This window comes from Hyperolius riggenbachi, chromosome 5, assembly GCF_040937935.1.
Source record: "Hyperolius riggenbachi isolate aHypRig1 chromosome 5, aHypRig1.pri, whole genome shotgun sequence".
In the NCBI taxonomy this organism is placed as follows: Eukaryota; Metazoa; Chordata; class Amphibia; order Anura; family Hyperoliidae; genus Hyperolius; species Hyperolius riggenbachi.
Window position 1 is genome coordinate 411,715,229 of NC_090650.1, and position 13,262 is coordinate 411,728,490.

The window sequence follows — 13,262 nt, forward strand, 5'->3', positions numbered from 1 at the left end:
ATTTATACAAAGATGCCGGCCAGCCTCCCTGCTCGCTGCACACTTTTTTGGCAGTTGGAAAGAGCAAATGCCATTCACTATGTGCTTTTAAAAATAAAGAAAACCCTGAGAACCCCCTATGAGAAGATGGGCTAGTCCAAAATCTGTCGGTAATGTCAGATTTCTACTACCTACTGTAAGTGACAGCAACATAGGAGAAAAGTAATTTATGGCTCATTTTACTCTGGAGGAAATGTACTTCTTGTTTGTAAATGTTTACATGTATTTTAAATTTTAAGATTTTCGCGACAGAGGTCCTTTAACCTCCTGAGTAGAGATGGCTCGAACCTCCGATTTTCGGTTCGCGAACCTCGAACGCGAACTTCTGCAAAAGTTTGGTTTGCGCAAACTTTCGTGAACCGCAATAGACTTCAATGGGGAGGCGAACTTTGAAAACTAGAAACATTTATGCTGGCCACAAAAGTGATGGAAAAGATGTTTCAAGGGGTCTAACATCTGAGTTTTTGCATGGCGGAGTGGGATACACGCCAAAAGTCCCGGGGGGAAATCTGGATTTGATGCACAGCAGCGTTTTAAGGGCAGAAATCACATTTTATTGCTAAATCGGAGGCCTACATTGCTTTAAAACATCTTGCATGTGTATACATCAATCAGGGAGTGTAATTAGTGTACTGCTTCACACTGACAGACCAAGCTCACTGTGTAGCGCACGGCAAACAGCTGTTTGTGTAGTGACGGCCGTGCTGGACTGGTGCGCAACATGGCAAGATTGCTCTTCCTCACTCAGTGATGTCAGATAATGTCTGACTGCCTTATCAACTTTCAATGGTACTTTCACTACCATAGTTAATGCTTACATCTATTTTTTTAAATTACTTTTTCTGCTGGCTGTTCAGTACCTGTAACGAAAATCTGTTATGGAGGGCAAGTCTGAAATTCATTTAACTGTGTGAAACCTTTGATGGTACTTTCTCTGTACCATGGTGACCACAGGTAATGGTCGGGTAATCAGTGTTCGATTCCGGTCCGGAGTGGGAGCCTGAGAAACGGCTACCACCACCACACATCCAAGTAAGGACTCATTTGCTGTATAAGTAATGTACCTGCCCTGACCGTGCTTTGCAGACCAGGCATCTGTGGTCAGATGGACCCTTGACCCAGCGCAAGACAAACCAAATCCAAAGCATTTGCCAAGAATGTGTTATGGAGGGCAAGTCTGCCATTCATTCAATTGTGTGAAACTTTTGATGGTACTTTCTCAGTGGCATGGTGACCACGGGTAATGGCCGGGGAATCCTGGTTCGATTCTGGTCCGGAGTGGGAGCCTAAGAGACAGCTACCACCACCACACATCCAAGGAAGGCAGCAGGCATGCTGTGGGCAAAGGAGCAGGAATGGCTACCACCACACATCCGACGAAGGCAGCAGGCACGCTGTGGGTAAAGGAGCTGGATCGGAGGTTGCAGTCAGAGACAGGTAATGGGGAGAGAGGAGTGGCTGAGGTAGAGGAGAGATAGAGGTTGCAGTCAGAGACAGGGAGAGGGGAGAGAGGTTTGGCTCAGGCAGAGAGGGGTAGTGGAGAGATAGAGGCTGCAGTCAGAGACAGGGAGTGGGGAGAGAGGGGTGGCTGAGGTAGAGGAGAGATAGAGGTTGCAGTCAGAGACAGGGAGTGGTGAGAGAGGAGTAGCTGAGGCAGAGAGAGGTAGTGGAGAGATAAAGGTTGCAGTCAGAGACAGGGAGTGGGGAGAGAGGAGTGGCTGAGGCAGAGAGAGGTAGTGAAGAGATAGAGGTTGTAGTCAGAGACAAGGAGTGGGGAGAGAGGAGTGGCTGAGGTAGTGGAGAGATAGAGGTTGTAGTCAGAGACAAGGAGTGGGGAGAGAGGAGTGGCTGAGGTAGAGGAGAGATAGAAGCTGCAGTCAGAGACGGGGAGTGGGGAGAGAGGAGTGGCTGAGGCAGAGGAAAGATAGAGGTTGCAGTCAGAGACAGGGAGTGGGGAGAGAGGAGTGGCTGGGGTAGAGGAGAGATTGAGGTTGCAGCCAGAGACAGGGAGTGGGGAGAGAGGAGTGTCTGAGGCAGAGAGAGGTAGTGGAGAGAAAAAGGTTGAAGACCAAGACCGGGAATGGAGAGAGAAAGGGGTGGCTGAGGCAGAGAGGTAGTGGAGAGATAGAAAGTGTAGAGAAAAAGGTAGCAGAGACATAAAGAAGTGGCAGTCTGGCAGAGGCACAAATACCCCAAGCTTCAGAATGCCAGTGTCACCACTATCTGTGCATCAAGCAGCACTGATGATGGCTTTCAACAATCCACCAGAATGGATGCAGACAGGGAGAGCACATGTTGTACACATCAAACGCTTTCCCAGGCGCTCTGTGCTGGAAGCCTGCTCATGAAATCAACGCAAGCTGCTGGCTCAGCACGTGGTCTCAAAAACGCTGCAAGTGTTCTGGATTTGACAGAGCTCAAATATCCCTTTCACACATTACGGGGAAAACCTGAGCAGGAAAACCAAAAATGTTCCCTAAAGATGGCCTCAATGGGTAATGAGTGCGGCAGTCTTACGTGTGGCATCCCCAGGGGCCCGCCGTGAGGTTATAGGCCTGCCCTGCTTCTCTCTATGAATGGCTTCACAAATACACATTTACATGTGGGGAACATTGAAGGTTCCTCAGCTTTCCTAGTACGATTCATTCAACACTCCCACCTTGTCCTTAGCCTCTGTATAGATGATATAGGGCAGAAAATCCCCAAATGATCATTTAAAGAAAACCGTAACCAAGAATTAGGGCCGGTTCACATTAGTGTTCTGAGCCAAAAGGATCTGGTGAGCGGATCCGGTCTCCTCTTCACTGGATCCGGATGGCTCAGTCCGTGGCTCAGTTCACATAGTGAAACAGATATGATTAATGATTGATCGGATCTGTTTTCACTCAGCAAATACATACCTAATTTTCAGTAGTAGCCGGCGGTAGAGGCTTCCTCTTCGTCCGCTGTGACTACACAGAGCGTCATGTGACTAGTCACATGACGCGAAAGACAACTGAAGCCTCTACCGCCGGCTACTACAGAAGATTATGTATGTATAAACCCTCCCTCACCCACACGCCCGGCTGCTGCACCCTTCCTTTACCCTCCTGTCACTAGATTTGCGTCAGCCCATGCCCCCATCCCCTGTGCAGTATTTTTTGTTCAGATCCATTCCGCTGGGCAGAACGGTCCGGAAAATTAGGGCCTGCAGCATTTTATAGATCCGTGGACCAGAACGTAACAACGGACGCATGTGAATGGATCCATAGGTTAACATTGGATCCATTCACATCCGTTCTGTTTGTACAGTATACGTTCCGGTTCTGATCCGCAAAAAAAACTCTAATGTGAACCGGCCCTTAAACTTTATCCCAATCAGTTGCCGATACTCCCTTTCCCACGAGAAATCTTTTCCTTTTCTCAAACTGATCATCAGGGGGTCTATATGGCTGATATTGTGGTGAAACCCCTCCCACAGTGTGATGTCAGGACCATGGTCCTGCCAGTTTCCTGTCTGTGAACCTAATTGCATTGTGGGAAATAGCTGTTTACAGCTGTTTCCAACTGCCAAAAAAGCAAGCAGCATCTCCTTCCACTGACAACACCTACTAGCAGTAAAAATGTCACCATGTGATAAATGTCAGAATGTAAATCAGGGAGAGGAAAGAATTTACAATGGGCAAACACTGACTAAATCATTCATACATAATTATTGTAAAAAAGAAGAACTTTTTTATTACATAATTTTCACTGGAGTTCCTCTTTAAAGAGCCACTATCACGAAAAAAGTAGGCAGTTTAAATTTGACAGAATCGACAGGTTTTGGGCCAGTCCATCTCTTCATGGGGGATTCTCAGGGTTTTCTTCATTTCAACAGCATTTCCTGAACAGCAGTTGCAAAGTCTAACTGACATAATAGTGTGCAAGTGAATAGGGAGCCGGGCTGGTACCTCACTATTTTGGCAGTTAAACTGCTGTTCAGGAAATGCTGTTGAAAACAAAGAAAACCCTGAGAATCCCCTATGAGGAGATGGACTGGCCCAAAACATGTCGGTTCTGTCAGATTTAAAGAGAAACCGTAGCCAAGAATTGAACTTTATCCCAATCAGTAGCTGATACCCCCTTTCCCATGAGAAAACTATTCCTTTTCACAAACGGATCATCAGGGGGCGCTGTATGGCTGATATTGTGGTGAAACCCCTCCCACGGTGTGATGTCAGGACGAGAAAACTTCATACTGTGCCTGCGCAGTAAGCTCCTGGAGACACGAGCAGAAGCGAGAACATGTGAGTGACATCCGTCTAGTTAGACAAATATTTGGACAGTGACTCGTGGCGGGGAATGGAGGATTCTTCAGTGATGGCGCGGGACAGGATATCTGTAGGGGGCCTTTAGAAGGCCCAGGTAAGTGACATTTTTTGTTTTTATATACCGCTACAGAACCCCTTTAAGAAGGCAAACTTCTGTTTTGCACAGAATTGTAGTAAGGAGGCTTTTTGGTCTCTGTCAGCCCCTTACACACTCCTAGGAGTTCTGGTTCACCATGAGCTTGCTGGGCAATCTGTACCTCTGGGCATTTCAAGTCCTACTCTATAGAGCCATATTAATCCATGCCATGCACTGATGAGGATCTACCAGTCTGAAACAGTCTGTATGCATTTTGGATTACTTTGGCTCTGTAATATTAACAAGCTGACACATCACTGCATCCCAGCCATTCTGGAGGTGTGTTTAGCTATCAGGGACAACAAATGGGTGATTTGTATATTCAGCCATGATGCATTGTGGGAGATATCTCAGAGCTTAGTCCAACCTGAATAATCGCGCAAACTTCTGTTTTAAAATCAAGATCTGTATTACAAATATAAATGCTGAAAATTAGCAGGAGACTGCCAGATGCCTCTCAAAGCCAGCAGCAGGATACAAGACACTAGATTTTCTCTGGCACATCTTTGATACCTTCACAAGTGCCTGCGCTGGGTGTCGCCCACAGCTGGGTACATAAGCATGCTGGGAAGTTGCTGTGTTTGTGGTTAAATCCTTGGATCTGGCTTTGGCAGGGCTGGTTTCCAATTTTTGGGGGGGTGTCAGACAGCCTTTTGTTTATTCCTGGCATGTTCATTTGCAATGCAGATCCGGCTTTTAAGGAAGCTGTAGGATTAGCACTGGGCCTGTGGGCACACACAGGAAGTTTGAAAGTACTCTCACGGCTCAAACTTGTATCTGCAGATTTCTGCATCTAATGCCTGTGTCTTTTTAACACCAACAGTGACAGGGTTAGTTATAACCAGCTGAGGGCAACCTACTCTTTCACACCAATAACTTCATAAATGCCTGCTCCCTGGGGTCACCTCCAAGACAAGACAAATAACATTTATATCGCGCTTTTCTCCTGGCGAACTCAAAGCACCAGAGCTGCAGCCACTAGGGCGCGCTCTGTAGGCAGTAGCAGTGTTAGGGAGACTTGCCTAAGGTCTCCTACTGAATAGGTGCTGGCTTACTAAACAGGCAGAGCCGGGGTTCAAACCCAGGTCTCCTGTGTCAGAGGCTGAGCCCTTAACCATTACACCATCCAGCTGGGTACATAAGCATGCCATCATAAAATGTGGCTCCCAACTGTCCCTCTTTCGGAGGGACAGTCCCTCTTTGGGAACCAAATCCCTCTGTCCCTCTTTCTTCCTTATTTGCCCCTCTTTCTTCTTCATTTTTGCCTCTTTCAGGACTCATGTACAGATATATATATATATATATATATATATATATATATATATATATATATATATACTGTATATGTATTTTTCTACTGAAAAATGTGTTTCATTGACTATAAACTTTATTCCCATCATTTAAATTGATATATTTATGTTTAAATGTTAAAATGAAGAGAAACTAATGACGATAGAATGACTGGTGTGGTTTTAATGTTAAAACGGCATCTTTGGCTCCTAAATGCTTTGTGGTATGCCTGACGAGGGGTGTGGTGTGGGCGTAGTTAGAGGTGTGGCAGGGGCGTGTCTTAAAGTGTCCCTTCCAAAAAGTTGGGAGGTACGTGTAAAATACATGTGTATGCATATTTATTAAAAGTACATTTGTTCCTGAATAAAACATCTTACTTCGTCGTCACTTACAATAGGGAGTAAAAATCTTGACAGGTTATGGACCGGTCTATCCTCTCATAGGGAACGCTCATGGTTTCCTTTATCTTCAGAATCATTTAATCAAGACAGTTGCTCAGTTCGACTGACAGAATAGTGTGCAGTGAGTAGGGATACCGGCCAGCCTCTTTCCTAGATCCTTTCCAGGGAGTGCTTTTGTAAAGAATACTAGAAATACTGAGAATCCCCCATCCACGAGGACATGGACTAGTCCAAAACGTGAGATTTTTGCTACTCAACCTCAGGCTACCAAAGTGTAAGAGAGAGAGCGTGAGTGTGGGAGTTTGAGTGTGTGTACTACAAAGGTGTCTTTTTTCTTGTGGAGGAGACACAGACTAACCAGCAAGCTCATGGTGACCCAGAACTTATTGGAATGTGTAAGGGACTACAATGGTCCTAAAAGCCCCCTTACTAAGGGCAGCAATGGTTAATTTGCATATATTCAGTAGTGATGCTCTGGGAGACATCTCAAGCTCACTCCAACCTGAATTATCGCAAATTCTTTGTGTTTTAACCGATTCCGGCCCGACGCAGTACAAATCTACGGCGGGCAGGGGGCGCTGCGGTCCTGACCGGACGTATCTTCTACGTCCCATTGACCGCACGCCCCCGCCATTCCCGTCGCGTTCAACCTGCCGAAATTCGCATGCTCTGCCGCCTCTATGACGGCAGAGCACTGTGAGCCGGGCTGGAGCCGTTTTCATTGGCTCCTGGCCCTGTCATTCATGTAAGCCGTTCCCATTGGCTTACATGGGAAAACAGGGTCAGGAGCCAATGAGAGCGGCTCCTGACCCGCTCACATGACTCTTCCGTCATAGAGACGGAAGAGTCTGTATCCTGGGGGTCCCGGCGAGCGGCGATGACGGCGGTTGCGGCGGTAAGGTGGGGCGATTCATCGGGATTGAACCAGCGGTCTCTGGTCCTTAGGTGCCCGGAGAGCGCTGGTCCGAAAGTGGTTAAGAAAGCAAACTTTTGTTTTTTTTGTGGAGGAGAGGGTGTTTAGTTGTCAATTTTTTTTTTTTTTCAAATGTTGCAATGGGACCCCATAACGACCAGTTACACGCCTGTAGGAAACCTGTAGGAATGTGTACAGTAGATTATAAGGAACACATTATTGTCATCATTCAGATTCCTGAGGATGAGTACATTTCAAACAGTGCATGCTAATTTGGGTGCGGGTATAAACGGAAAAAATATCAGTTAAAGTGAACCAGAGACGAAGCACCCTCATGTATTTTACCATATATATCAGTGGGAACATTACCCTGTTTTCTGTTTCATTCTTCACTGCTCAGCTTGCTTCTAATCAGCCCTGATAAAATCCCAGACTGAGCATTCAGTCTGGCTTTGCTCAGGAATCATCATAGCTGAGTCTGTCTTCTCTGATGTCTTTACAAGCCTAAGCCTGCCCCCTTCTGGCTCTGCTCAGGAATCATTATAGCTGAGTCATAGCAAAGCCAGACTGAATGCTCAGTCAGGGATTTTATCAGTGCTGGAAAGAAGCAAGCTGAGCAGTGAAGAATGAAACAGAAAGCAGGGTAGGTGTTTTCTCTAATGTTCCCACTGATATATATGGTAAAATGCATGAGGGTGCTTCGTCTCTGGTTCACTTTAAGGGAGCATTTTATAGCGGTAGCAGAATATCGGTAAAATGTACTGATATTCTACAACTTAATTGATATAGTGAAATATTGCTGATATTTGCAGATATTTCTCTATGACCTAACCTCTCCCTACTCACCTAGAACCCTCCCCTTTAGGGCAATTAATTCCCCCCACGGCCAACTAATAACTTCCACTCCACTCCCCCCCCCCCCCTCCGGACAACTAATGAACATACCCCCCCCATGGCACCTAACTGTAAAGCCTCCGTGACAAAAGTGGTTACCCCCTATGCAAACTGTATGGTAATTGCAGTTCACGTAGCAGGTGGCCCGGCACTCCGCTATTTAGCGTGCTCTCATTTTTGCCGCGCTACATTTAGCTGCCCCGCTGGGGATTCTTTTCGGGTCTTGTAGGTGCATTACCTGAATTCATCAGTTTCCACAGCTGGTCCACCAGAGCTTCGTTACACAGTGGAGACTCCATGCTCTTTGTAAACGGCGGGTTCTTTGTCAGCATGTAGAATATCTTGTGCCTAAGAACAAGCAGAACAAAGTTTCAACATCACACTTCACAGACTGCTTACTGAAAACTGCCAGAATTTTATGTCGTGAGAGGAAGGGAGCCTGAAAGTGCTGCAAAGTACAGGATCGCATTTTTGAAATGGAGGGTTTCAGATGTCATCAATTTTATCATATGCAACATGAAAAGGCATCACCCCAAGGCAGTGCGCAAAGCCATGAAAAATGCGGCTGCAGTAAAAACAGTGCAGGAGATCTGGGCGCAGCCGGCGCCACCATGGGCCTTAATAAAAATTACGGCTATAGCAGCACTCATTGAATGATTTGGGCACCGTCAGAAGACGGAAGCCAAATTACTATAAAAATACTGTAATTTGGCGGCCAGCAATAGCTGGAAGCCGAATTACATAATTTTAATGAATGCTGCCAGGAGTTGAGCAAGAGCAGGGCAAGCCATTTACCGGCTTTACTCTGCGCCCAAATCTCCCTTTGGCCGATTCATATATACTCTAAAAAAAATTTTCCTTTCAAACTTTTTTTTTCTGCATTACATAGTTACATACTGTAGTTATTTGGGTTGAAAAAGACATCCGTCCATCAAGTTCAACCAGAGAAAAAAGTACGCCAGCCTGCTCCTTCGTATATCCCTGTTGATCCAGAGGAAGGCGAAAAACCCTTATGCTGGGAATACACGGGTCGATCCCGTGGCCGATCAGCCGCCGGATCGACCTCAGCCGCGTCCCCGCTCGTCCGCGCGGATCGATTACCGCTCGTCCCTGCCGGCGCTCCTTATCAGCCGCTCGATTCCCTGCCATTGTCCGCCAGCGGGGGTCAAGCAGCGTGATCGGACCAGCTGAATATTATCAACTGACCGGATCAGCTGCTTGATACACGGTACAGAAACGTACCGTGCATCCCCAGCATTACAAGGCATGGTCCAATTAGCCCCAAAAGGGAAAAAAATTCCTTCCCGACTCCAGATGGCAATCAGATAAAATCCCTGGATCAACATAATTGGGCATTCCTAGTAATTGTAGGCGTGGATGTCTTTCAACGCAAGGAAAGCATCTAAGCCCCCTTTAAATGCAGGTATAGAATTTGCCATAACGACTTCCTGTGGCAATGCACTGTAATCTATTACTGTTCAATTAACGATTTTGTTGAAAAAAATAAAAGAAAAAAGTTCCTTTCTAAGTCTGTAGGCCAAGCAGGCATCCAAAACCACAGAATAGAGAGGATCAGTTTGTTCCACAGAAATTTTTCTCAATGAGAATTCATGTAGAAACATGTGACCAATTGGTGACTGATCTGTTTTTAATACAGTTGATACTGATAATTCAGGTTTAAATTTAATAGCAAGTTATTGTCCCGTTTAGAGTAACTTATTTCTCTTCACTCATGCTTTGCTCACGTTAACCATTGCAGGGCAGTTTAATACTTTCCTAGGTTTCCAACCAGGCTCCAACTGTATGGATTTGGCAGTGAGCGAGCGTACTTGTTCTGAGCATGCACGAGTTCACAAACCGCACATGCCCAGTAAAAGGAACTGCTCATGCAAGCAAAGAAGGTATGCACCAGCAGATCCAGAGGCTTTCCTCTGCCAATGTATCGGGTTTTTTTTTCTCTATGTCAAACCTATAGGTTTGCTTTAAAGGACTTACGAGGTGAAAACCCCCAAAAAAGTTAAGTACCTGCATCAATTTAGAATCTACGGAGGACGCCATACGCGCCATTCCGCCGGGTCCCCGCTGTTTAATAGCCTGCCTCCAGTAAGGGGGTGGGGCCCTAGAGCTGCGCAGCCGCACTCGCATCTATGTGGACTGCGCAGCCGCGGCCATTTTACTGGAGGCAGGAGAGCCCGACCCGGGCTGTGGGGTCGGGAGCCAACCCGGGGGGGCTATTAAACAGAGGGGACCAGGCGGAACGGCACGGAGGGCGCGGATGGCGTCCTCCGTGGATTCTAAATTGATGCAGGTACTTAACTTTTTAGGGGTTTTCACCTCGTAAGTGCTTTAAATCTTCATCAACTCGGAACGATTTTCATCTCATTGCCCAACCCTGGTCACCATCTACACCAGAGTTGTCCATACTCTTTCAGCTTGCAAGCTACTTCGACAATTATCAATTTGAAAATGATCTACCAGAGGCAAGGCACAACTGAAGCACATGTACAGTAGTAGTCCATTAGTGATCATCACAAGCCGCCAGTCAATTAAATGCATATTGTGGAGTCCTCCTCAGTAAGCTAAACAGAGCAGTGCTTGACCACATAGTCACAATATCATGCTTGCAATATTATGCTCAGTGTCTGGTGAAATTATAATCAGCTGTAGCACATAATGCTTCTAAATGTTTGGCTCCCCACCTTGCAACATCATAATCCTCTACTGTGCAAAACTTCAGGACTACATATTGCTCTAAAGCTCATCCAAGAGACAGAGAATAATGCATAGGCCACTCCTGCAGGTGGTGTAGGATCTACCCAGAAGTCTTTGCGATCTGCCAGTAGATCACAATCTACCTAATGGGCACCCCTGATGTACACAAAATAAAATAATACAGTATAATCTCATTATAGTAAACTCTGCTATAGTAAACATTCGGGTCTGGTAAATTCAGGGCCCATTTCCACTTGTGATGCACGTGTCTGCGAGATGCATGGCGTCACTTCCTGGTATGCAGACGAATCCCATCAGCACGGCTATGGGATTCGCAGCCTCCCGCACCATTTCATATGGTTATGTCGGACGAATTGCTAGCACAATTGATTAGGCCGGCGGCGCTATTCTACCCTATGGCAGAGTTTCCCTGCACGATTTGCCTGCGGCGAAACTCTGCGGATTAAATGTCCAGATCCTGGCCAAGCACCGTTATAAGTATAGGGCGTAACGACTGTATAGTAAACCCTGATAAAATAAGATCTTCTGTTATAGTAAACCTGTTTTTTTGGCCCCTGCGGTTTTCTGAAGAAAGCGAGTGTGCGCATGTGCTGTACATTAGTCGGAGACCGATGACCTGTGGTCAGTGGGTGGGCTGGCAGCCACCTGTAGCCTGCTGGATATCTGCACACTGCTCTGGGCCTGCGTGGATTACCTCAAAAGCACCAGCCAGAGATACCTATGCTTCCTGTGTCAGTTGCTGCTTGATTACTGAGGGAATTGCCTGTCATCTGTGACTTGCTTGTGCATGGCTGCAATGTTACAGTAGCATCCAGGCTGCACAGAAATGTGGACACAGGAGCTCACTATCAGTACTGTACCTGCATTAACTGGTGAGACCTATGCTTCCTGTGCAAGCGCTGTGTGATTATTGCATGCAAATCCTTGCATATTGTGCACTATGTATTTTGATCTAGCTTAAAGTGAAACCGTGACCAAGACTTGAACTTCATCCCAATCAGTAGCTGATACTCCCTTTCCCATGAGAAATCTATTCCTTTTCACAAACTGATTATCAGGGGGCTCTGTATGGCTAATATTGTGGTGAAACCCCTCCCACAGTGTGATGTCATGAACATGGACCTGGCAGTTTCCTGTCTGTGAACCTTGTTGCTTTGTGGGAAATAGCTGTTTACAGCTGTTTCCAACTGCCAAAAAAGCATGCAGCATTTCCTTCCAGTGACATCACCTGCCAGCAGTAAAAATGTCACCGTATAATAAATGTCAGAATGTAAATCAGGGATTTAAAAGTTTTTTTACAATGGGCAAACACTGACAATCATTTATACATAATTATTGTAAAAATGAAGCACTTTTTTTTTATTACATTATTGTCACTAGAGTTCCTCTTTAAACATTGTCTGTGCTCGCTTGCTGAAGCATTGAAAAGGACAAATGACTCCCTATTATTGACTGAATTAGGTAACATACAGTACTACGGTATTCCTTATGTGCTTGAGTATGACAATATCTGATATAGTAAACTTCTGATATAGTAAACCCCTTTCCCCGGCCCCTAGTGGTTTTTGGTCACCCCGAGCTGCTTGGTTACTCTGTTAAGAGTTTACTACTGGATAGTGTAATGGTTAAGGGCTCTGCCTCTGACATGGGAGACCAGGGTTCAAATCTCTGCTCTGCCTGTTCAGTAAGCCAGCACCTATTCAGTAGGAGACATTAGGCAGGTCTCCCTAACACTGCTACTGCCTATAGAGCGCGCCCTAGTGGCTGCAGCTCTGGCGCTTTGAGCCCGCCAGGAGAAAAGCGGTATATAAGTGTTCGTCTTTGTCTTTTATAAAGAGATTCTACTGTACTCTGCTAATCAGTTACAGGGCTACAGAATGCTGCAGGACTACATACTCAAAGAAAGGCAGCATATGTTGTGCATTGTAGGCTATTGGAAACTCTTTAATATAAATAAAAAGGTCACCAATTTATAAATGTCTAAACACATTGTCTTCCATTTGTGATTTGTATAAGACTTGTTTATTGCCTTGACAGTGTACCGTACACAGAAGAGACGGGCGTCCTGATATGCGATACTTAAATTATATGGAGCTCTTTCTAAACCATACTAAATAAATAATGTAGTATTTATTTACTGTATTTCCAAACCAGTGAAGCTGGAGGAGATGAGCGCAGGCACACTATGGGCCGGAGGAGAGAATGGGCCGCCCTGCAACAGCAAACTATCAGGTAACGAGAAGTCACAGCCACAATTGTACATAGAGGATTTCTAAAACCGCAGTTCACACTTTAGGGCTCGTTCACTCTACAGAAAGCATGCACAAACGCGATTCTGTGCATGTGTTGCCATCGCACGTCATGGGGCGCTAAAGCGCAGTTGTCGGCAGCCATACCCATCGGGAAACATGCGTTGTGCGATAAAATGTTCCCAGATGGGAACGCACACCTGTAATGTGAATGTTCACATGAAAGTCTATGGCCTTTCATGTTGCCATATGGATTGTACACAATTGGCCTCGATTCATAGAGCTATGTGGGGTAAACAGGGACGGATCTAGAGG

At 45.9% G+C, this 13,262-nt stretch overlaps 1 protein-coding gene across 1 annotated transcript in view; it reads right to left on the reverse strand.

The window, feature by feature from the left end:
* TAF2 (TATA-box binding protein associated factor 2) overlaps window positions 1–13,262 on the reverse strand; it is a gene marked incomplete at its 5' end in the record, with an annotated part of 143,001 nt that overhangs the window by 34,281 nt on the left and 95,458 nt on the right. The window contains one exon of the mRNA XM_068237959.1: window positions 8,204–8,313. Within this exon, the coding sequence (XP_068094060.1) occupies window positions 8,204–8,313 (110 nt within the window). The remainder of the gene's footprint in view (window positions 1–8,203; window positions 8,314–13,262) is intronic.